This window comes from Chelonia mydas, chromosome 9 (genome assembly GCF_015237465.2).
Source record: "Chelonia mydas isolate rCheMyd1 chromosome 9, rCheMyd1.pri.v2, whole genome shotgun sequence".
Lineage (NCBI taxonomy): Eukaryota > Metazoa > Chordata > Testudines > Cheloniidae > Chelonia > Chelonia mydas.
In genome coordinates, this window is record NC_057855.1 from 74,541,158 (window position 1) to 74,566,973 (window position 25,816).

Sequence of the window (25,816 nt, forward strand, 5' to 3'; positions counted from 1 at the left end):
GGAAACAAGGCTCTTGCTAACCAGAAGCAAGAAGTGCTAGAGGGAAAACTGAAGAGTGAGCTCTCACTTGCGTTTTGTGGTTTGGAATTTAGTGGCTGTAATGTACCATGGCAGTAATGCAGCACCCACAGACTTGTCAAGTGTGTGAAGATCTTCTACAACTACTCAAAAACCACAGAGAGGTTTTTGTGTCTAAACCTAACTCTCCTGTGATGTGTCCTTCTAACAGTCTAGACTCTCCCTGGTCTTGGCACAGGTACACGTCTCTTAGGGACAGATTTCTAAAGGTACTAAACATGCAGATAGGTGCCTACAGGGCCGGCTCTAGGTTTTTTGCCACCCCAAGCAAAAAATTTGCTGCCCAAGCTCCCAGAGCGCTAAAAAAAGCTCTCGGAGCTAAAAAAAAAAAAAGCTAAAAAAAGCTAAAAAAGCTAAAAAAAAAAAAAAAAGGATGGCTGGAATGCCACCCCTGGAATTGTGCCACCCCAAGGGTGCCTAGTTTCAAAGTGCCTAAGCTGGTTAGGTGATTAACACCCAATGATTTCAAGGACATGGACACCTAACCTGCTTAGGTGCTTCAAGAAATCCCTGTAGGTGCCTATCTGCATCTTTAGGCACCTAAATACTTTTGAAAATCTGGCCCTTAGTGCTAAAGTTTTGTTGCTCTGCCCTGGAATTTATACACACAACTCTTGATATTATTAATAATGCAGATGGATGATTTTTTTCTTTTTTTCCCCAAACATGGCTTTTTCATCAAAATGGAAATAGCCATTTTCAACAAAATGTTTTTCATTGAAAAAACTGAAAACGGAAGATTTTTTTGGTGGCTGAAAACTGAAAAAAATTAGCTGACAACCAATGCCCTCTCCCCCCCCCCGCCTTTTTTTTTTTGGCTGCCAAAACCCAAAACATTTTGACCTGACCCCCAGACTTTTTTTTAAAAAAGAACACCCAAACACCTCCAAAGAAAAATTACAACACATTAATAAAGTTAGCTCACAATGCCCCTATGAATTAGGCTAGTAGTATTATGCCCATGAAAAGAGAGGTATTGTGTGATTAAATCCCCTATTTTCAAAAGAGGCCACTGATTCTAACTGTCTGTTTTCAGGTGCCCAACTTGACACAGCTAGGGCCTGATTTTCAGAAATGTCTGCCATTACAAGACAAGTCAGTGAGAGTTGTGGAAGCTCCAACATAGGACTGAAAACCAGCACTTCGAAAGTTGCATGAAGAGTGAGGCTGATGGGGCTTGCCTGTTAGGGCCCTCACTACATTCAAGTCATTTAGAAAAGTTATTTGACAGTTTGGATGCTCATCTCAATCCCAACTGCAGTTCCAAATTACAGTCCCAAACTACCTGTCACATTAGAAATCCTGAAAGAAAATCCTTCATTCTTTAAGGTCACATTCCCTGGTTTCATTTGTGAGAGCATCATTTGTGGAACAGGGGTTGCATTATTTTAAGACTTCTACTAACAGAGGAGCTTTCAGTTGTGTTCACTTCACACTTCATTTGTGATAAAGAAGGTATTTTCTTTTCTGAGTTAGCTTCTAGTAAATAGGTCAAGAATTCAGAAATCAGTTAAAAAATGGTAGTATCTGTTTCCCTTAACAGTTGGAATACTGGGCACTTTTCCTTGCTTTGTGATGTATGTTTTACTTTAAGGTATGTTACTTTGTTGCCATAGTATAATGCTCCCATCCTGAAATGTTATTATATTTGTTTTCTTTTAGGCTACACCTGTCACAAACAGTCAGTATGCCAAGTCACTTCCTATAGATGTGTTTTAAATAGTGTTGCAAACACCTTAAAACTTCAGTTTGAATCTGTGGGGATGAATCTTCAAATGTCTTTGCTAAATACAGAATGCAGAAGCAAATGAGCTATTCACAGTCAACTAAGGGGCTGCTAGGGCTGAGTGAAGTTGGGGAAAAACTTCAGAAAATTCTTTCTCTGATTTGTTTTTTGAGTCCTGTCCCTCTCTGCAGCTCCCCTACATTCCTAGCAGTGTGCTGAGGCCATCAGCCCTGTCCCTTGTCACCCTTATCCTCCCAAAGGATGATTTGTCAATAGTTCTGCAAGTTTCATTTCTTGTCCCTTTCCCCAATTTTTCCTTCACAACAGATGATTTGGCTGACTTCAGTGGAGTCACACCAACGTTGAATATAGCCCAATATGTTCAGTAACATCTATTACTTATTATTAAGGCTGTCAAACAATTAAAAAAAATAATCGCAATTGTGCAATTAATCGCGCTGTTAAATGAGAATAAAATACCATTTAAATATTTGATATTTTCTACATTTTCAAATATATTGATTTCAATTATAACACAGAAAGCAAAATGTGCAGTGCTCACTTTATATTTATTTTTATTACAAATATTTGCACTGTAAAAAAACAAAAGTAATATTTTTCAATTCCCCCATTACAAGTACTGTAGTGAAATCTCTTTATCATGAAAGTTGAACTTACAAATGTAGAATTATGTACAAAAAACCTGCATTCAAAAATAAAACAATGTCAAACTTTAGAGCCTACATGTCCACTCAGTCCTACTTCTTGTTCAGCCAATCGCTCAGACAAACAAGTTTGTTTACATTTGCAGGAGATAATGCTGCCCGCTTTTTGTTTACAATATCACTGAAAGTGAGAACAGGCATTCACATGGCACTGTTGTAGCTGGCATTGCAAGATATTTACATGCCAGATGCGCTAAAGATTAATATGTCTCTTCATGCTTCAGCCACTATTCCAGGGGACATGCGTCCATGCTGATGATGGGTTCTGCTTGATAATGATTCAAAACCGTTCAGACCAATGCATGTTCATTTTCATTATCTGAGTCAGATGCCACCAGCAGAAGGTTGATTTTCTTTTTTGGTGGTTGGGTTCTGTAGTTTCCACATCAGAGTGTTGCTCTTTTAAGACATCTGAAAACATGCTCCACACCTTGTCCTTCTCAGATTTTGGAAGGCACTTTAGATTCTTAATCCTTGGGTTGAGTTCTGTATCTATCCTTAGAAATCTCACATTGGTACCTTCTTTGCATTTTGTCAGATCTGCAGTGAAGGTGTTCTTTAAATGAACGACAAGTCCTGGGTCATCATCTGAGACTGCTATAACATGAAATATATGGCAGAATGCAGGTAGGTAAAACAGAGCAGGGGACGTACAATTCTCCCCCAAGGAGTTCAGTCACTAATTTAATTAACACATTATTTTTTTAATGGGTATCATCAGCATGGAATCATGTCCTCTGGAATGGCGACCAAAGCATGAAGGGGCATATGAATGTTTAGAATATCTGGCACGTAAATACCTTGCAATGCCTGCTACAAAAGTGCCATGCGAACACCTGTGCTCACTTTCAGGTGACATTGTAAATAAGAAGCGGACAGCATTATCTCCTGCAAATGTAAACAAACTTGTTTATCTTAGAGGTTGGCTGAACAACAAGTAGGCCTGAGTGGACTTGTAGGCTCTAAAGTTTTACAATTTTGTTTTTGAATGGTTATGGAACAAAAACAGAATAAATCTACATTTGTAAGTTGCATTTTTATGGTAAAGAGATTGCTCTACAGTACTTGTATGAGGTGAATTGAAAATTAATTTATTTTGTTTATCATTTTTACAGTGCAAATATTTGTAATAAAAATAATCATATAAAGTGAGCACTGTACACTTTGCATTCTGTGCTGTAATTGAAGTCAATATATTTGATAATGTAGAAAAACATCCAAAATATTTAATAATTTTCAATTGGTATTCTATTAACAGTGCAATTAAAACTGCAATTAATCATGATTGTTTTTGAGTTAATCGCGTCAGTTAAGTGCAATTAATCGACAGCCCTACTTATTATTATTTATTTGTATTGCTGTAGTGCTCAGAGTTCCCAGTCAAGGGCTAATTGGACTAGGCACTTTACACTTAATCTGAATCCTTGTCACACTGTCAGATGTCCTTTAGGGCATAAACAAGGCTCCTCCACATGTCTATTATGTTATTTGCTGGAATGGCTACCTTGTTGTTTCTACAACTAACTCTTTCATGAGAATAGACTGTTGGCCTATGGCTCAACCCTCCACTTGGAGAACCAGTGGGCTACTTTTCATCTGGTCCTACTGTTTGACCTGTCCAGCTTGGGTGGCCTTACCAGGAGTTAAGACACATGCCAGCATAGCTCACAGGGTCAGTGGAACATACAAACTTTCCCGCAGCATCAAAGTTCCCAGGCAAGGAAGTGCTACACACACACATAATAAAAAAGGCAGTTACTGCCCTCAAAGAGCTTACAACCTGAATAAATCCTGTTAATATTAATAGGATGCCTTCCTACTGTTCCCCATGCCCCGGCTGGGTCTACCCGTGTTATAAATGTATTTTGTTATTGAGAAAAATGTTCTAAAAATAAAGATTTTAAAACACCTCACCACAGATTTCAAGGGGAAGACACAGTAATAGCACAGAGAAAGATACGGGGGGGGGGGGGGAGCCCCTGGTTAGAACTACTTCTGTAGTCATTTAAGTGAGAAGTGTTATTTTTAATTTTTTCTATGCTTCATTTCAGTTATTAAGGCACTTTTGCCACTGAGTGTAATATGAAAGGTATGTTGCAGATTAGCTTGAAAGATAGTGTGTATCTGTCCTATTATATGATAAGACCACTGTACACTTGTGCCAGTTGTTTCACTGCACAATCAGAGCTGATCAATGTAAATCAGTTTGGAAAGTCTATTTTTAAAAATTTTACCGAGTAAAACATTTTCAGATTAACAAATCAAGGGTACGTGCATATAGCAGAAGACGGATATCCATTTAAACCTTTCGGATAGTCAGACATCTGGATAAATCCAGCATAGATTAATCAAGTCTGACTGTATAGCTTTCATTACCCAAACTCTCATTGAAATGAACAGGATGCTTGCAACATTGCTCTCACTGTGAAATTACATAGGTAAGTACGATGGATAGTAACACTGACTAGGAAACTAATATGGAATAAGTATAATTTGGTGGTTAAAGCCTCAAGGCAACAGTATTGGTCTGTAAACAGTTATGTTGCAAAATTTTAAAAAAGCAGAAGGAATTAAATACACAAGCTATTAAAATAACGTTACAGGCATTGCAGTTTATATGGTATATAAGATTACCCACAGTTCTTATGTAGTCCCTGACAGAGGACTATATAATATAAAACGCTGTGCTTAAACACACTAGGAATCCAGAATAAAGCAGCAGTCTTAACACGGAGTTTCTTTGCTTTTATCGTTTTAGTCAAACCCTTTGTATTATTTTAACACCCTTTTTTGTATTTAAATTTCTAATTTCTTTGATTGGGGAAGGGTGAAAGGGGGGCAACCAATTTAATTCCATAATCCTCCTAAGCCTTACTTAATACAGTCGCTCTGTCTTGTGTCTGAATTTCATAGTGGTGCTCGGGGAGTTGCAGCACTTCACAGGAAAATGTCCCATCATCTCCATTCAAGGCACATTGTTTACTCCGCTAAGCACCCTATTCATACAATTCACATTGCCAAAAACCAAACCAAAACAGAAAAAATACCCACCCCATTTCTGGTCAGGTCTCTTTGCTGCTGTAACTATTTATGATTAAGGAAGCTCATATTCTATTTGCAAGTCATTATAATAATAAATTACAAACAGGAACATTTGTCAGAATGAGGAATTCAATTGAGGTTCCTCTGTGATACAATGGATGGGGCTCCCAGGAGTCAGTTGTTAAAATAATAGCATAGAACCAAGAGAGGGTGAAGGGGATTTCCATTACTCCAATGACATTTGCTTTTTTGAATACTGCGAAACCACCCTGGCCAGACAGGACTTTTCCCCGGAGCTCATACAGTGTGGCTGAAAAGCAAACTTTTTGCCTTTAGATAGACGATGGCCGAAATAACAAATATTTAAGAAAAAAATCAAGGGAGAAGAAACTTCCTACAAGAACTTCATCTACAGCCCTCTCTTTAAATTACACAGGTGGGATACTGTCTTATGCTATCAATATACACACAGTGTAGTTAGCAACACAGGGTATGTTTTTCAAAGCTCCTTTTTCAAAGTGACTCAAGCGCACAAGTCCTGTAGAAAGTCAATGGGATTCGAGGGTGGGATTTCTGAAAGCACCTAAGTGTCTTAGAAACGTATGCTCCTATATCACTTGGATGCTTCTGAAAATCCTACTCAGTATGTTTTTCAGGAGCAAGGTGTGAACATTTCCAGCAAAATGCAGCTTAATAAAATGTGTTGTCTTCTTATATGGTTGTGGCTATGCTGAAACATTTTTGTTTAAATGGGGAAACAAATGAATAGATCCCTCAGTTAGCTAACTACTTGACAGATAATATCAACTAGACCGGGGTGCCCAACCTACGGCAGGTGGACGATACACGGTCCACCAGAGCATTTCATGAGGCCCGCAGCCTGCTTCAACATAATACACTAATGGCTGATTTATCATCATTTTGTTGTCATGTTTATATCATTTTAATTTACACAAGTGTGAAAATAGGTTGTTTCTATGTGCAGTATTGTTTATCTAAATACATACAAAACAAGCTGAACTTAAAATATAAATCAACACAGGTGATTTAAATCCTATTAAAATATGTAGAATCTGTTTGGCCCATACAAGGTTGTGCTTATATTTAGGTGGCCCTCCTGTGTAATAAGGTTGAGCACTACTGAACTAGACCCTTGCTAGTCTGTCTGATACGATGGACACTGTGCCAGAGCAGGAGGAAGCAAAGAATCAGCAGTGCTGCAATCTATGCTATATTACCACAGCCCTCCTCCACAGACAGAATCCTCACACTTCTGATGTTCTCTGTCTGCACTGCTCATTTCCCACCATATCTCTGCAGTTCATCCAAATTACTGGACGGAAGTTCTAGATGTGCAGACAAAATTTTACTCAACCACCTATGAATTAGAAAATACCTGTTACTAATAAAAGTCTGTGGTAAGAGGTTGAGTTCATTGAAAGGAGCTGATAATGCCTCTCTTAAAGCTAGCCTATATCCCACAAGCACAGGATGCTGCTGCATTGCTGTGCCACTCCAGGATCACCCCAGGATAGGAGTAGAAGCAAGGACAAGAAGTTCGGACTTAACGTAGGGGGTAGGGATGGGGGTGGTGGTTCTGACTTGGTGAGATTAATGAAGAACAGTGACAAAGGGAGGAGAGGAGAGGGGTTTGGAGAACAGATCAGGAATGCAGTTTTGGCCATGTTAATTTTAACTTGCCAGTGGGGCAGCCAAACATCCGAGAGACAATCTGAGATGCGAGACACTTTGAGATGCAGGACTGGATGGTGAGAGTTAAATAAAGAACAAAGAGATGATAGCTGAAACTGTGTAATGTTGACCTGAATTTATGGGCTAGTTTATTACGGCTTGCCAATGATCTGACCAGAAGATATTTAGGTTCTTGTCTTATTTCAGGCTACAGGGTTAGAAACCTCAGAGAGTTCAATGTCATGAGAGGACCCTTGGGTTATGTGGCAAGGACACTTATACTGAAGACAATATCAAAATGTTAAGATTTATCTTTATTAAAATGAATGAAAGAATAATCAAAGATATAAAACACAAAGTCACAAAGCAGTAATACAATTCTAGGGCCCATGGTGCTAACATTTCTATTCTAAAAGACTACCTAAACTAACATACTTATACCCTTCCCTGAAGACCTGGTAGTGGGAGACAGAGGACCAGCCTCATCTCTGGCATGCCTGATGAATTCGATGGTCCAGGCTTCCCAAGTTGGTAGGGATCAAGCTCAAGTGTTGAGTAGTTAAGCTATATTGCAAAGCTGAGCTGATAGCTTGATAGAAGATAGGAAAGAACGATCACCTGCATGGTTGTTTACCCTCTTATAGGGTCCTGGCCCTGCCTTAATCAGGGCCCAAATCCTGTTTCTTCACCCAGATAAATCTTTGGCTACACTTACTCCATAGGTTAACATATTATGACATGTACTCATACATATTAATATCGATTATCTCATCCCTGAAACCATTATCTTTGGCCTAAATCATGACTTCCATGTTCTGTGGTGTACCCTGCGGTTACCAGTCTGTTCCAGACTTATGGTAAACACATTCACTTCTTTGTTCAGTTCCCCACTCAGTTCCCCAAAGTCAAAAAGGGTAACCAGTAGGCCATTTATCTATGCCAAAGGTTACAAACACTTACGCTAACTTGCTCTAGCTAATCGTACAGGATACAGGCCTGGAGGTTCCTTGTGTTACAACCATTATGAATAACATAGACTGAAATTCAGCATAAATAAAACCCATGAAAATAACAATATAATCAACCAAACCGATGAAGAAAACACTTTATGCAATACAGCAAGCTAGCTGACTGGCCCTATGGGCTAGAGTGAGCAGATGAAATCATCCAAAGAGAGACTGCAGAAAGAGAAAAGAAAAAGGCCCCAAGGACAGAGCCCTGTGGAACCGTCACAAAAATGGGTGGAAGCAGATGTTGAAGGAATGATAGAGGGGTAGAAGGAGAACCTGGAGAGGACAATGCCATGAGGGAGAGGAAGTGATTGACAGTGTTAAAACCAGCAGAGACATCCAGGAGAATGAGGTTGAAGAAGAGGCACTGAGATCTAGCTGAAAAGGGTGTCAGAAACCTCTGTGAGAGCAGTTTACGGTGTGACGCAGGCAGGAGCCAGACTGTAGGAGATCCAGCATGGAGATGGAGGAGGAGAACATTTAAAAGCAATGTTTATTAAAGGCTTTTTCAATAAGCTAACAAGTGAATGGGAAAAAGGAGAGGGTATGGCAGATGTATCATTTTATTTCAGTAAATAAAGATAACATTTTTAGGTACCCACTATAACACCATTTTAGACAGCCATCATGAAGGCCCCTGGGCACCTTAACAAAAATAGCTGATTGTATCATTCTGGTACAGATGATACACGAAAACTAAACGATTTTAAAAAATCCTCAACACTTAATCTAAGAAAGGAAAAAAATCACAGGCAATATTTAGCACAACATACCTATTAGCTAGATCCATAATTCTATTAAAATTACAGTAAGATTTGTAAATACAGGGACATCGCTACAGAGATACTCTGAGTCACATATTCAGGCGCTAAGGGTCTAATCCTGAAAGGTACTGAGTGCCTTCAGCTCCTATTTACTGCAGTGGAAGTTGAGGGTACACCGGATTAGGCTTTAAAAAAGGATCCACTTTTTTAAGGTTTGCAGTTGCTGAAGTACCTTATCAAGGAAATGTCATGTACTGTTTCTAGGAGTGAGAGCTCTTCTGGGCACTGTCAACTTCCTAGAATTGGAGCTAAAGCTATAATGGTAGCCATTTGCATGAGAAGAAATGTTCTCGGTTCTCAGCCGAGCATCCACGGCCCCCTGGGGGTCACCAGCCCTTTCAGGGGGGCTGCAGAGCCCTGTGGCTAAAACCTGGTGCCCTGAGACCCAGCGCTGGAGCTGGGAGTAGCACAGGCTGAAGCCAGTATCCCCCCTCCCCCCCAAAGCCGGGAGCAGCGTACGGCTGAAGCTGGCAAACCTCCCTCCCCAAGCCCGGAGCAGTGCGGGGGCTGAAGGGTGGAGCCCCAGTGCGCCCCCGCTGAAGCTGAAAGCCGCACTGGGAGCCTCCCGCCACGCCCATACACGGCCCCGAGCTACTCCCTCCCTGCACCCTGAGCTACTTCCCTGCCTGCACACAGCCCCTAGCTACCCCTCTCCCTGCACCCTGAGCGGTTTTCAAACTTTTTGAACTGAGTCTCCTCTTTGAGTTATATTTTTTGATTGCGTTCCCCCGCAGCTCAGACAGGCTCGGTGGCCTCCTGAGTGAGTCAGGGGGTGGAGGTGGCATTCCTTCCCTGGACCCCGCTGTGCAGAGCTGTGTTGAGCCCTGCCAGCCCTTGCTCCCTCACAAATAGAAGTAAAACTATGCCTTATGCCCAAGGGACCCCCCCGGCCTGGAGCCCCAAATTCCCCCTCCCCAACTGGGCCCCAGCATTTTTATAGCATGTTTGGGGGGGCCTCAGCAAGAAAAAGGTTGAGAACCCCTGAACTAGAGGATGTGTGAACATTCAGGGCCCAATCCAAAGCTCACTGCAGTCAATGGAAAGACTCCTGAGGATTGATCAGGCCCTTAAACACGGATGTGTAAAAGGAGAATTCTAATATCAAGAATAATGAAAATTAGACTGTCAGTTAGGATCTATTCTGCTTTTTCCTAGTTTGAAAAGAACTTGATAACTTGTGAGTTTTCCTATATAAATTTTGTCTCCGCAATGTTGTGATACATATATTAATTAAATGGTAAAATTATTTATCTTGGTCTCTAATATATATTTCTACATCTATGTGTACATATATGGACACACATTACCATTGTTATTATAATTACTTTTTTTCTTCTACACTACATCCAATTTAAACACTTGCACCTACGTGTGTGTGTATTACATATTTAGAGAGCGAATTACGTTATGTGTGACCTTTGTAAATAAAAGTTATCACAATTAAATCAATGACATACATACCATTTAGCAGCTCAACAGGACACTGAACAGCTCACACCCCCTAATGGCTGCCATAACAGATATGAATCAGTCTACAGCATATCTGATGATATTATTCCACACAGATGGCATTCGGTGTTATAGTGCATAGGTTTTAAGATTCGCAAGAGCAATAAATAATGTATTTCTATTTTACTGAATCAGAAGTCTGTAAATTGTAGTACAGATGGAATTATTATAATACAGAATTTAGAGACAAAGGAGACTGTTTTCTTGACTAAGACTATTTCTCGGGAGTCTTTAGAATGGGATAGTATTAAATGCAATTCTTGATTATGGAGCACCATCTAGAGGAACATTGGTATGGCATAGGAGTAAAATGAAATGGTATCAAATTGAAACAAATAGCAAAAATGCAAACTAAGATGCTCCAGAATATCATAACTATTTACTTAACAGCCACCAAGACAGCAAGTTATAAAACAACGTAAGTTTTGAGAAATGTTTTTTGTATATGGCATCATAGTGGTCTACATAAAGTATCTATATTTGTTTTTCCCTGAAATTCAGACACAACCTTCTGAGTATTTATCAGTTGCAATACATTAAATATGCTGCTAAAAATTCATATGAGGTTGTGATGTTTGATGTACACTTTAAGGAAGCCCTGTACTTTTTTATATCCAGGCATTGGTCACCACCATTGTATAATACAAAGTACAAATTCTTAAGTTCCACTTAAGTTCAGCATATGTTCAGAAAAATAACCCGTAAACATAACAGCTTTTATTTTGCTATGACTTAAACCATATGCAAATTTGACATTCACATCAATTAAATAAAATCAGTTTTTCACTTTTAAAAAGTAAGTATGCTTGTGTAGGAATTTCTCCTGCTCATTTGATTATATTTGCTAGGTATGTGATATGCAAGGTAGACATGTACAAAGGAGGATGATAAATGTATAAAAGCATTAAAAATTGATTATTTTGTATACATTCTGTAGCCTTTAAACTTCACATGGACACATATACCTATTTGTAAAAACAACAAGGAGTTTGATGGCACCTTAAAGACTAACAGATTTATTTGAGCATAAGCTTTCGTGGGTAAAAACCTCACTATATATCTAAGAGTCAAGGCAAATCCAGATCCAGATCTAGACATATACCCATTTTTATATATTTAAGGATGGAGGCAAATCTTCTCCCTAGCATGCCTATTCAATTCTACTCTAGACAACAGGATTTGTTCAAGCTTTGATTCATTTTTCCTCTCAGAGCTGACCTGGACAGGATATAGCCCTAGACCAGAGATGGCCAAACTATGGCCCATGGGCCGCATCCAGCCTATGGGACCATCCTGCCCGGCCCCTGAGCTCCTTGCCGGGGAGGCTAGCCCCCGGCCCCTCCCACACTGTCACCCCTCCCCCACAGCCACGCCAGTGGCGCAGCTGGCTCCATCGGGGCGGTGTGGCTTCCAGTCCTGCCGCTCTGAGCGGCATGGTAAGGGGGCGGGGAGGCTGGATAAGGGGCAGAGGGTCCTGGGGGGCAGCCAGGGGACAGGGAGCGGTTGGATGGGGCAGAGGTTCTGGGGCGGGGGAGTGGGTCAGGGGATGGGGAGCAGGGGGATTAAATAGGGGGTGGGGTCCCGGGTGGGGCAGTTAGGGGCAGAGGGTCCCTGGAGGGGACAGTCAGGGGACAGGGAATGGGGGGGTGGTTGGATAGCGGGTGGGGTCCCGGGGGGGTGGTTAGGGGCAGGGGGTTCTGGGGGAGGGCAGTCAGGGGAAAGGGAGTGGGGGGGGGAGGTTGGATGGGTCAGGGGTTCTGAGGGGGCCAGTCAGGGGGGCGGATAGGGGTCAGGGGGCCAGGCTGTTTGAGGAGGCACAGCCTTCCCTACCCGGCTCTCCATATAGTTTTGCAACCCCAATGTGGCCCTCAGGCCAAAAAGTTTGCCCACTCCTGCCCTAGACCTTCACTCACATGACAAAACAAAGTCTTATATCTTTCAAAAACACTATTTTTTGGAAGAATGTTATTTTTAGATCATATTAAGGCAAGAAAGTGATGTTACTGACTAGAGACAAGTATAGTGCATGTTGATGCCATGCATAGCTGGGCAAATTTATTTTGGCTAATAGTAAATTTGCCAAAAAATGCATTTCTTCAAGGAACCAAAACTATTTGTGAATTCAGGTTGAATTCGGTGAATAGTTTCGGTTGGGAAAAAAAAAAGATTTTTTTTTCAGAAATGTCAACATTTTTTAATCCACATTTTGTTTCAAAAATGTCATTTTGAAATTTTGAAACTTTTTGTTCAACCCAAACAAATTTGTTTTGGCCACTGAAAAATGGCTCGGCTTTAATGCTGTGCCATCTTCTCCTCATAGCATTATTAGTGAAATTCAGTCCTGATCTGGTTGGCATGTTTTGAGCAAAGACACTCATTTGAAATATACAGTGGTGTCAATTAGACTTGAAAAGTTGGTCCTAGATATTACAGTGGAATTCTACCATATTTAGACAGACCATCCTCCTGAGATCAGAGCTTTTGGCCTCTATGTTACAAATAGCATTGCATGGGTATAACTGAGGACAGAATGTGGTCCGTTCTGAGTAAAGTGCTCAACAAATACATTTCATTGATAATGTTGGAAAACACTTTCAGATGTCATCCTTCCAACAAAGAGGGCTGGACTGTATGAGAGACATGAACCCCCTTGAGGAAATATGCTTAAGTGTTCCAGGCCCTTCCACGCCTTCCCACCCCACATGAGGTTATTTAATTGAAAACAAATGGACAAATTCTGCTGCCCTCATTTAGTCCTTTGTAAATCCAGTATAACTCTGCTGCAGTCTGTGAAGCTACTCTGGATGTGTATAGCCAAGCCACGCACAGAGTGTAACGTATTGGGTGCTGTCCCTAATGATTTCTATCTTAGACTGTTTCTACCGATTGAGCATTCCATCGTTTTGTTCCTTCTTTATGGAATTTGATCTTCATTCTTCATTAAAAGTAAAACTTTCAAAAGGACTTAAGTGACTTAGGAGCCCAAATAATATTGAAAGTCAGTGGTAATTAGGCTCCTAAATCACTGTTATGCTTTATGAAAAATTTAATGTACCTGTTTCCTCTGTACCACATGACCATGTGGAAAGTGCTTTCTCCACGCACAAATGCTTCTGCTGACAGGCTGCTGGGTGGGGAGGAGGCCAGAGTCAAGTACTTGTGCTCCACACAGGATATGCCTTTCCGTGAGCTGGTATGGGGAAGCAGGCATGGTTTCAGGAGAAAGGGGAAGTACCACCAGCTAAACCCACCCATCAGCTGCAAACTACAATGGGGATGGTGCAGAATTAACAGCTTTACGTGGGACATAAATTCCACAAGGGTTTAGATCAGTGGTGGGCAACCTGCAGCCCATCAGGATAATTTGCTGGCGGGCCGTGAGACAGTTTGTTTACATTTACCATCCGCAGGCACGACTGCCCGCAGCTCCCAGTGGCTGCAGTTCGCCGTTCCCAGCCAATGGGAGTTGGGGGGAGGGTGTAATTATTAGACTTGGTCACATGGTGCTACATGGCTTTCTATGACCGTTTTCTCCCCTTATCAAAATGATCCTGCAGATATCACTGCACTGCTTCAATTTTCCCCATCTCTTTCCAATTCCTAAAGAATCAGTTGATTCCAACATTCCATCTCTCCTCTTTTCAAATGTGGTATCCCAAACACCTACTTTACAACTGAAAAGCTTTAAAGAAAAATAAAATAAAGGAGAACGTAATGAAAACTGGGAGAGGTAAACTTCAGCTAACTTCTTTCAATTTCCCCCTCCCCTTTGATAATTTTGCTCTCTCTTGCTTAATAGCAAAAATTATCATGCTAATTAATGTTCATGTTCTTCTTTATCCTTCCATAATGCTGCTCCCATTAGTCCATTTGTATAACAAAATTCTGATGTGGAGCAATTTGCATAAGTGGACACTGGCATGGCACCTTGCTGTGGCTAAGAGACTCCCTGGTCCTCCAAAATGTGCTGTTTCTTGGATGAGGAGGAGCCAGAAAGAAGTGGGTCATGGAGCTGCAGGTAGGATCCATTGGTTTTAGTATGCCTGGGGAGATGGGGGAGGCGGGGAACAGTGCTCCAGTGGAACTAGGGACAAACTTGCATGCAGGCATCACTCACCAGAAAGCAAAGACCACTTAGGATGAGATTCATGGGCATGTGCAAAGCAGCACTGTGGAGCAATGTGAAGATGTAGTGGCTTAGAACCTGCCACATGAAAGAAAAGATTCCAAGGGCTGGAGGCTACCCAGAAATAGTCACCGCAACAATAATCTCTTGGATTGGAGGCTGGCCAGGGGCGGAGCTATGCAGTTGCCGGTAGGGATGTGAGTAATGATCGATTTGTATTTGATCTGTACACATTGTGCCATGTTCCAAATATCTGTACTCTGTGAACATGAATTAACAGTCATGTGATTATTAAGGTGATGCTTTCTTGCTGATGTATTATTAAATCTGAACATTAGGGAATACTATATAGAGTCTGTCATGTGGCAGGTTTGTGAGTACAATGACTAGGAATCCTGTGAAATCATGCAGCATTTGGCAAGAGACCTCCATTTTGAATGTGTGGGAAGCATATGAGCAATAGAAAGGTGTGCCTGGTGTGGGCATTTTTTCAACCTGTATTAGGCTTTCAGTCTAAAGCCCACTGAAGTTAATGGAAAGATTCAGTGGGCTTTAGAATAGCCCCTATGAAAATAATTCCGCCAAAGCTAAATACAGAAATGGCAAAGCCACTCTCTGTTGTGGTGGTGCAGTTTCAGGGTATGTTACAATTGCCATGGTGAAGTAAGTGCAGGTCAGGCATGCAGAGATATATTAAGCCTGACACATCAATCAAATGATTGCCAAGGAAACCTGTCATGTTCAAAATGAAATATGCTGGGTGACTGTTAACACTCAGAAGAAGGCCTGGGCCATGAAAGGACATGGTGCTATACAATGCTCTTGGTGAGATGTTTGCATGTGATATGGATCTATATTCAACTTTGGAAGACAAGGGATTTGTTATATTGCAGAGTATTCTCAAACCACATTATAATATCTCATCTGAGTTTATGTTCAATCAAATTCCTGACATCTGTGAAAGAATATGCCTATAACTATTAATGCTGGGGGCGAGAGAAATATTACCTATGTTCTTCACCACTGAAGCACAGCTCCAGAACAACACAACATGGTTCTTCATTAGTTTTCCTGTCTCTTATGTTGATAACTAATTTAACAGAACTGCAGTTTTACACTCTCTCTCTCACAAGTGCAGGTACAGTGACTTTCAAGAGTTTTTTGGGAAATATTGAAGAAAAAAAAAGTTACAGAGAGGAGATAATGTTGGAAACTAACACCAAAAGCTAATATTTACAGTTCGGTCTGTTTGTGCACAGCTTGCATCTCTGTCAGTAATGATGCTTTATCCAGCCACTATTTCATATCTGCTATCAAAAGCTACTGGGCTGGAAGCTTCTTGGCTATTTTAAACCCCCAGCATTAGCAATTTCTATACTACCACTTATACAAAAAAAGACTATGCCTACCCATCAACCAGTTAATTCAAGATGCTGAAACAACATGGAACTACTATGTTAAAATGTCTCATAGAAAACAAACCAGCTTGGAGTGTGAACTGTGCAGAGCAACCAAATGCCATAAGTCTGATTCCTTCCCAGTGGACTATTGCTGAAACTAGGGCAGATAATACTGAAGTCATCTGAAACTTAACCGGAAAAAATTAATGTAGGACAGACTGCATCTCTGTAGTAACAGCACTGAGGGCTTTGAAACTGTACTTCACAAAAGTTTTTAAACTATGCATAAATCTAATGAAAGCAGAAACAATTAAATTGTTTCTCACATTTCAGCCATGCTGAAACAGAACACTGGGATTCAGCTACTTGTGTACTAGATCCATGCTCTGTTATATTTTTTCAGCTTGGATGGCAACTTCTCTAATGCCAAAGCAGCCATTCAAAGCATTGTTTAACAAGTACTGCTACAGAATGCCAAATATGTCAAAATACAACTTCAAAATAAAGAATTATTAATAAAGAAATAAAAGGTTATTGACTTACTCATCAAGAAACAAGTAAAGAGAAGGTAGGACTATGGAGATGTTCCCACAAAAATATAGAGGATCTGTAGTGAACAGCTGTCATTTTATCTGACAGAACGATACATTTTGGCAACCCCATAAAAATATAAAGCTATCAGGTTTTGACATCTTTTGGTATGGCAAAGTCATTTTCTGAAGCTTTGCCAAGCCATGTTTCCTATGAGAAATTATCTGCTGTCCTTGAGGATCTCTAAGTTGGTTGCTACTGTACCCTTCTTCCTCAGAAGGTTGCAAGCCTTTTTAAAAAAAAATGCAATTTAACAGTAATGTCTGTTTTCTTGAACTCTGATGGCAAATTATTTTTACTTGAGTGACTAAAGGTAGCCTAACTGTGGCCCTGATTCTGGAACTGGATGAGGGTCGGTGGACGCTGGCACCTACATGGAATCTCACTGACTTCAGGGGTTGGCCCACACTGATCCGACTGCATGACTGAGGCTGGTCTGAACTTCAGAACTGCTGAAGACTTGCAGGTCCAGGTCCTATTTACTCCAATGGGAGGAATGAGTGCTCAGCACCTCTGACGATCAGACCATTTATTTAGGTACCTATCTTTAGGCTTCCAAATTTTAACATTTTGGCTTGAATACCTTTATTTAACAGTTATAGAAGATAGTATATCACTACAAACATATTGTGGTATTATTTATAGGTCTGTTTAAGTTCTTTATATGTCATTAGAAAACACTAACATGCACATTGTTGTGTATCTTAGTTTAAGAAAACTCTGAATCATGAACAGTGCACACTATTTTTTTAAATTAATGCTTATTTCCAAATGGCTGCTGTATTCATGCTATCAAATGATCAGACATTGTCTTCAAAGCCCTGTTTATCAGTAGCAACTAGTTGGTAACCAGTCAAACAACAAAAATAATCATGACAAGGTAGGTGAGATAATATCTTTTATTGGACCAACTTCTGTTGGCAAGAGAGACAAGTGTGTAAGCTCAAAAACTTGTATCTCGTTGCCAACAGAAGTTGGTCCAATAAATGCTATTACCTCACCCATCTTGTCTCTCTCATATCTTGGGACCAATACAGCTACATACAAAAACAGGCATCACATCCGTAAAAGGAAACCCTATTACTTTGGACTGCTGTTACCACTGCAGCTAAGCTTTGCCTCTTTTCAGGTTGGCTAGACTAGATAACCTAATACTTTTTTCCACCTCTAATTCACACAATAGTAAAGTAGAACAATAATTGAGTCTCACGAATTTCAGTCTTATATGTTAAGGGCTGAGTCACGTCTGTTCTTGGCCTCACTCTTTCTAACTACTTCCTTGTGTGGGCAGCAGGATTGTAATGTACTTCTGTAATCACACTTCATCTGTACCCCAGTGCTTGAAATACCTGCCTCTTATCCTAGAGGTGCTTAAAATATTATACATACTTTGTAAAATGCTTAGAGATAAACAGGTATTCATATAGATGTGTAAACATAGCTCAAAAAGGGACAACTGAACTTACACACACTTTTACGTTTTAAGAATGTGTAAAGGTCATTTCCTGTCAAAACACTGTATTTTAACCATGGGGAAAGACATGCAGATCAAAACGGAAGGCTCCTTTAACTCAAGCAGTCATAACATTAGGCATAAGCAGACTAAACAATTGCTTAGGGCCCAGGCAGCTCAGGGGCCCCCCGATTTAGTACAACTCCCCAAAATACCATTCATCTTAGTTAATGTGGACATTTTAACACGTGTACATAAGTGCTGTGTGGGTGGATTGTGCGGCCCGGGAAATAATATAATTAGGTCACTGGCCGGACTGCACTAGAACAAATGGTGGCGTCTCTGTAACTTGAAATCAGCCAGAGGTTATGGGCGTGCGGCAGACAGATGAACAGGATGGCCCCTTCTGGCCTTAAAGCCTATGTTTAGGGGAGGATGGTCCTGCTTAGAGCCCCCAGTAGGCAGGCACCGCCTCTAGCCTTAAAGCCCTGCCCTATCTGAAGGCCTCCGCCTCCCCCGGGTGCAGCCGGCCCCAGGATTCCGAACCGGGGTTTCGCTGGCGGCTCGGTCAGGCTGCGCTGGGGCCGGCTCAGCCCGAGCTCCCGCTGGGCGCGGTCGAGGAGGCGCGGCGCGAGGACGGCCGTCCGGGCAGTGCGTCAGCCAGCGGGCAGGGGGCGCTGTGTGCCAGGGGTGACAATGCCGGGCCTCAGCACCGCCCCCCGCGGGGGAGGGATCGAGTCACAGCGCGCAGGACGCAGACCCGGAAGCCGCATAGGGCCGCGGCATCACCGAGTTTCCGGAAGACTCTTACCAGAGCGTCTCTGTCCAGGCACGTCCTCCGAGTCCGTCCGTCCTTCCTTCCGCTTGGGCTTTCCCCTGCCTGGGCGGCCGCCCCCGAGTGGTGGGCGGCGGCGCTGCACCCTGGTCGGCGGCTGCCTGGGGCCGGGATATCTATGGGGCGAAACGAGATGCAATGAACCCGAGAGCGAGCGAGACAGCGACGAGCGCGACGGACACGCACCGGAGCCGCTCCATGGGGGATCGGCCGCAGTAGGAGCGGCTCCCCCCGGGTACGATCCGCCCCTGTCCCCCCCTCGGGCCTCTGGAGGAGGATGGCGACAGCGGCCGCCCCGACCCAGCTGGAAGCCGGTGGGTATCGCTGGCGGGGGGAGGCGGGCGGCGCTCCCTGCCGGGTGTCCTCCTTGTAACCGCGTCCCCTTCTTCTCCGCAGAGCTCTACTACCTGATCGCCCGCTTCCTGCAGTCCGGACCCTGCAGGAAATCCGCCCAGGTGAGCGGCCAGCGCGGGGCTCCGGCCGGGCCGGCCCCGCCGCCAGGGCCAGCGGGGGGGCCGGGGTTGGGCGGCTGGGGCGGCGGTGCCGAGAGGGAGGTTTTCCTGTCGCTGCACCGGACTCACGTCCTTTGTGTCTCTCCCCAGGTGCTGGTGGAGGAGCTGGAGGCGCACCAGGTAGGGGCTACGGGCGGGCAGGTGGGAGTCGCCCGGCCCCGCAGCGGGGCCCCCTGCGGCTCTCGGGGACGCTTCGGGCAGCAGCGGGGACGGGTCGGGGGTTGCCCTGCGGCGGGCGCCACTCCGGGTGCTGCCTGTGCGGGGGTGGGCAGGGCCTCGGAGCGGGGTAAGGATCATCCCCGCCTGGGGCCGGGCCGTGGAGCGGCTGGGGCACCGGGGCCGGGCTGGCTGGGACCGGGGCTGGGGGAGGTGCGGGAGAGGCCGTGCCTGCGCTGACTGCCCCCTCCCCTGCCGCAGCTGATCCCCCGCCGCCTGGACTGGCAGGGCAAGGAGCACCGGCGCAGCTTCGAGGATCTGGTGAGTGAAGTTTCGCTCCAACTTCCCCGTAAGTTCCCCCACCCGGCCGCCGCTCCCCACCGTGGGGTGAGCGCTGAGCCCCGGGGTGGGGTGGGCTGGGGTGGGGCGGGGGGCGGCCGCCTCGCTGGGGGTGGGGAGCGTGGGGGGAGTTACTGCCCCCGGCGCGTGTGTGCGGGGGGCTGCGAGCGAGGTGCCTGTTGTGGAGGGTTATCTGAGGGCACGAGAAGGAGCTTGCGGGGGGAGGGGGGCTGGCGAATGGCACAACGCTTAACAAGCTGTAGTTCCGTGTGTGGGAATGGAAGCTGCCTTCTGATTGGCTGCAGCTCCAAAATACGGGAACTGAGGACAGGGCCAGTGTTTCTGCGTTGGGGGGCGGGGAGGACACCATGGCCCTGGCACAGTGAGCGGCTGGGGGGCAGCCAGGGGGACAGCTGGAGTCCAAGGGTTACTTACTGCGGCTGAGTAATAACCCTGTGAGCTGTGGGCCCCTTGTCATTGATGGTGACAATACCAGCAACTCTTCTTTCGCCTTCTAGGATTTCAAAGCACTGAGGTGCTGTCACCTTTAAATGGGGTCTAAACAAACCTTTTAGCAAACCTACCAACTCCAGTGATATTTCCACTTTTAAAAAACAATTCAATGTAAGTAGTTTCCTCCCGTTCTCCTCCCCCCACCATTAAAAACAAGCAAACATTCTCCTGCAGTGCTGGAAACCCAGCCTTCGCAGCCAACACTAAATGTCTTGTATGTGAAACCATCAACAAGCAAATGACACTCTGCATTGATTGCTCTTGTCCCAGGTGAGAGGAAATGCTAAATGTAACCAAAATATAGTAACAAGAAAATAGATTATTAGAACTGAAAGAACTTCCCTGAAATCCAGTGTTACTGGTAAGGTAAAGAAAGTTTACAACATAAGATACTGCAATAGCTTTTTAACATCCCCAGAGTGTCCCCTGTGAAGTAACACAAAGCATCTGTAGTTTTCAAGAGGGGAACTAAAAGGCAGGTTAATTCTTTAAGTGACACACAGGAAGTCACTGGACAGAGACAGTATTATGATTCAAGGGTTCCTGGCTCTGGCCTGTTTTCAATCCATCACACCACACTGATGTAATTGACTGCCTTATTTAAACAATAAGTCCTGTACAAGGTCACTTAAATGTTTCAGGAATATGTAGTAAAAATATGAAATGTTTCATATTATAGTTATCAAATCCAGAGATTCCATGTGCAGAGACACAAGGAAATCAGAGCGAGTGACTCGTTCCCTCTAGAGATGTTGGCTCCCCTCTGCAATGAAGCTACATGTGGCCTTTAGGCCCCTGGAGACTCTCTGGGCCTGGTCTTCAGAGGGGGTGGCTCCTGTTGACTGCAGATGAAGTACTTGGGCTTTCAGCCCCTGGAGACTCTCAAAGTCTAATTTTCAGAGGTTGCGGGCATCTGCAGTTCCTGCTGACAGTACATGCAGTTGTGGTCGTTCTGTATGGAAGCAGCAAAGACTGGAAGAAATGAGTCGGTTTTCATTGTTTTTGGAGGGTACAAGTGCCCCTCCCCCATGCACTTTTAAAGTTACCAGGAGTTACATACAATAAAGCTTGGCACCAATATATGACTTTGCAGTTCAGAATTATGTTAAATCATTATTATTAATTTTCACAACACCCATATTTGGCATGTATATGATCTTGACTTGCCCTGCCTGTCTGTCAGAAACTGAAGATAAGTACCTGTTTCCCTTCCAACCCCACAAATTATAATGATTGTATGGAAAGGTGACATGGTATTGCTCAAACTTTACTACATTTTTATTGACTGAATAATAAGTTTTTCATGCGGCAGCGTCCCCTAGAACAGTAACTTTTAAGTTAAACTAAAAAATGGGAAGTCTGCCTTAGAGAGGGGACTTACGGCATCCATACCTTGTGGCTTTTCTTTTCCCTAAGCTTATGGAGAGTTGAAAGAGACTATAATGCTCCATCTAACCTCTGTCAGATGGTAGCCTGGCCTGATATTTAAACTGAAAGAAAGGGAGTAAGTACTGTGGTGAATAAAACTTCAGTGCAATATTTTTGCTAGGGAACCCAATATCTGGCTGCTAGGTTATTTCATGTTTCCTCTGTGATTATATCTGTCACCTGAGATGAACTCTAACAGTAGGGGAGGCCGAATCTGATTTCAGGCATATATGGCGTTTGCTTCAACAGTAGCATTAATCTTTGCACTTTTGTTCTTTATATTATTAAATCCATCCACACTTTCTGGAGTACTTTGGGACACCTCTAGATTACCTTGTTTGTTCATCTAATGGCATTTGAGGCCACATAAAATTCTTTAAAACTTTAATCTTGTACCAGTAAAATGAAGACAATAAAAATCAGGTGGGGGAAAAAAAGCTGAGAAAAAACAAAGTTTCTGAATTGTTTGGAAGTGGTTGTGATTTCTATATTTTAATAGATAAATAAAAGGTTTTGCTTTCGGACTTAAAAACAGGCAGGAAATTTCCCTCATTTGCATTTTATGTTAATATTACGTAACTAGTTAAGGTGGAGTAAAGGAGTATAAATTAAATATTGTGTGTTTGTAGCTCTCTGTTATGGCTGCCTTCATGTTGTTCATTTTCTTTCCTGCTAGCCTTTTCTATCAGTTCCCAGAATAAAGCTTTATCTGACCTGAGGATGTTGGAGGAATGGCTTTTCTCCAGCCCTCATCATTCAGGGTTTGATATACTTGATGTCTGGATTCTTGAATGTATGTGACTATGTATATTTGGACTACTTGTCTGGCCTCAAGTATTCTGCAGGGGAGTAAGACATTTGAAGATATTGTGCAGAACAATGCCACCATCATGAGGTGCCCAGGTCATGATGAAATTCATTTTAATAGTCTTTCTTGGAAATGTAACTGGGGATCTTGGAGATGCAGTTATCACTCCTTACCAATCACTTACACATTGAGTTAAAAATCTCTTTTTAAAAGGATGCAGCATCACTGCTCCTTCATGCTGATGCCAGTATTGACAACATAGAGAAGGCAGATAGGGGAATTGCCAAGGAAGAACTTTTATCTTTGCTTGTTCCTATGGTGTATAAAGAGTGGCCTCCTTTATTTTTTCTTTCTTTTTCCACATCTTTTCTAAATCTTAAAGAGTATCAAGTCTTGATTTCCCCGTTCTTGCTGCAGGATTCTCTAGAGATCTTGTCCCTCATTTGAATAGAGAAGGGTTGTTTTAAATCTTTCACAAAAGAAGCTTTTGTCCTAAATGATAGGAGCTTGAATTCAACACGTTTTAACAAACTCACTGTTTTATACAGTTTGACTAAATATTTGGCTTTTGGGAAGTGACCAGAATATAACTAAAAACCTGCTTTGTAGACTTTTCCTCTATTTATAATTTTGTTTTTAATTGTAACAGTAAGCAATTTTTAAAAGTACATTTTAAAAACAGGGTTTTTTTAATTACATTTTAGAAAAAAAGTTGCCCTCTGATTCTGTACAATTAACAATGAGAATATAATTAATTAACAGGGGTAAGAGAACTCTATTAATTCTTGCCTCCAGTCTGCTCAGACTTGTGTGTTATATCCAAAATCTTCTGAATTTCTATGAAGTTTTCTCTGTATTTCTATTCTGTTTGGACCTGGTCTTGTACTTAAAAGTCAGATAATATGGGGCATAAGAAGAGTCATTTAAAATGTGTTTAAGGGCAAGTAAGAATTTTAAACATACTTGCTGAACAAAAACTGTAGAGATTTCTGGCCACGTTTTATGTGTATTACTCTTCATTGAAAAGATGAGGGGGAGGGGGGGACAACAATTTTGGACACTTTTACACGAGTGCTGTGACTAATGCTGTGCATCTGCTTGCATATGCAACACGAGCAACTAAGTGAACTCTATCAGGGGTAGTCAATAGGCGGCCTGTGGGCCAAACCTGGACCACCAGACGCTTTTGAACCAACCCCAAAATCTTTTTATTTACTTATAATTAGCGTTGTGGGTTTTTTTCTTTCCTCTGGAGTGTGGACCTTGACTATACCTCGACCAAGAAATTTGGACCTTGACAAAAAATAATTGACTACCCCACTCTAAAGGCTTGCCTTCACTAGACTTTTTTTTTTAACCTTGGGCTATTGATAGCCAATGAATGTTTGAGCTACCTCTGGTGTGTTTGTAAAAGCTAATGTGGATGCTCTCCATGTGTTTGTTACAGCCTGTGTCCACACTAGCCTTCAGAAACACTCAAAGTGCTTAGAGTTCATTGACAATCAATAATTTGAAATTTGGTTGTGGGGGGGAGATCTAGTGAACACACCTGCTTGATTGTTGTGCAGGCTAATTATCCCATCTGGCTTACCTCATCAGTAATGCCTCTAGCTGGCTACTTATACAGGTTTTGTTCGTTGCATTTAAAATGGATTGGCTGTGTCCTGGTTTCTGATGTGCTGTCTTATTTGGTTAGGCCTATCTTGGTCTGTCTGCTGAAGATGTGTACATGGTTTCCTGGGTTCCCTGAGACCTACTGGTTTTGGGTACTGATCCTGCAATCTGATCTATGTAGGCATTTAATTTAATTTCATACCAATGAAAGGCTCTGCCAGTATGGAACAGATTGTAGGACTGGGTCCCAAGTTCTTACCTTGTCTATCTAAGTTACTTAAAACTAGCTGTGAGATTGTGGGGCCATTATTGATAGACATCGTCAATGCCAATCCTAGCAAGGGAGAACGGTATTGGAAATCCTTGTACATAAGTCAGCTTGCCTCATCTCAAACAAACAACATTGCTTGATAATAGGGAGCTTGCAACCCATTCTCAAACCTTTTATTTTTAGAGAAGGTGGTTGAGTGGATGGTGGCTTTACAGCCACAGGTATATTTGAACACCAGTGACATCCTGGCTGTGTTCCAGATTCTGAACTTCCTTTTGAGTTGAAACTCCACTCATCAGGGTCTTCAGTAACTTCCTGCTTACCTTATATAACAGTCAGTTAGCTATTTTGGTCCTTCTAGACTTGGTTGCTTTTTGATATGGTTGGCCATTGGTTGTTGCTTTAGCAGCTGAGGGAAATTGGGTTTGGGCGAAAGTCATATCTAGACAGGAGAGAGCTATCGTTGATGACAACTGTCTCTCCACAAGGAATTTGGTATGCAAGGTCTTTCAAGATGCTGTGTTCTCTCCTGTATTAAATACATATGAGACTGGTGAGATCACTTCAAAGAAGAAAGTGGGATCTGATCAATATGCTAATGATATGCAAGTTATTAGTTCCTGCACCATAACTCTGCAAAGTCAGTCGCTAATCTGAATGAGTTTGCCAGACGGATATGTTGGAGCTATCTACTCTCCACCTCTGGGAAGCAAGAAGTCTTGCTTGTGGATAGAAGCTGTCATGAAGACTCATTTTCTTTGTTTCCCATTTATTGAGGGGCCTTTTTCACAGACAGTGAGCAATGTTAAGAATTTAGTCACTTTTGACTTAACTGTATTATGGTGATCCTTAACAGAACAATATAGTCTTGATAGTTGAAGCTCCCTTCTAGCACTGGTTCCAGCGGCTCTTCTTCATTGCTTGCAGCAACTTATTTGTGACTAGTTTTTGGGCAATCATGGTCATATTACATTCACACAGTGTTCTTTATGTTGGCTGCTTATGAAGTGACCGATTCACTTTAATCAGTTCTGTTTGCTCTTTAAGTCCTTCAGTGTATTGGGTGTGGCTATACTGATGACCTCTTCCATAAGCCTCATCTTGCTATTAAATCTAGAATCTTTGGGCGAGCTCAACATTACTGGAATTATTGCTACTTTCCCT

The 25,816-nt window shown here is 42.6% G+C and overlaps 2 protein-coding genes across 5 annotated transcripts in view; one reads left to right on the forward strand and one right to left on the reverse strand.

Annotated features, from left to right (window-relative positions):
• The window catches only part of LOC119567061, a 72,188-nt gene extending 52,287 nt beyond the window's left edge, over window positions 1-19,901 (reverse strand). The window contains exons 1-3 of one of the 3 annotated variants that reach the window (XM_037908961.2): window positions 19,593-19,901; window positions 18,988-19,127; window positions 13,662-13,796 (exon numbers count right to left, since the gene is read on the reverse strand). In XM_037908961.2, coding sequence (XP_037764889.1) covers window positions 13,662-13,796; window positions 18,988-19,127; window positions 19,593-19,820 — 503 coding nt within the window. In that variant the 5' untranslated portion in view covers window positions 19,821-19,901. The other 2 variants (XR_006283915.1, XR_005226773.2) reach the window with 2 other exon arrangements.
• BRWD3 (bromodomain and WD repeat domain containing 3) overlaps window positions 19,107-25,816 on the forward strand; it is an 87,575-nt gene continuing 80,865 nt past the window's right edge. The window contains exons 1-4 of one of the 2 annotated variants that reach the window (XM_037908960.2): window positions 19,107-19,325; window positions 19,408-19,466; window positions 19,614-19,643; window positions 19,941-20,000. In XM_037908960.2, the coding sequence (XP_037764888.1) occupies window positions 19,289-19,325; window positions 19,408-19,466; window positions 19,614-19,643; window positions 19,941-20,000 (186 nt within the window). In that variant the 5' untranslated portion in view covers window positions 19,107-19,288. The remainder of the gene's footprint in view (window positions 19,326-19,407; window positions 19,467-19,613; window positions 19,644-19,940; window positions 20,001-25,816) is intronic. The other variant, XM_043522808.1, reaches the window with a different exon arrangement.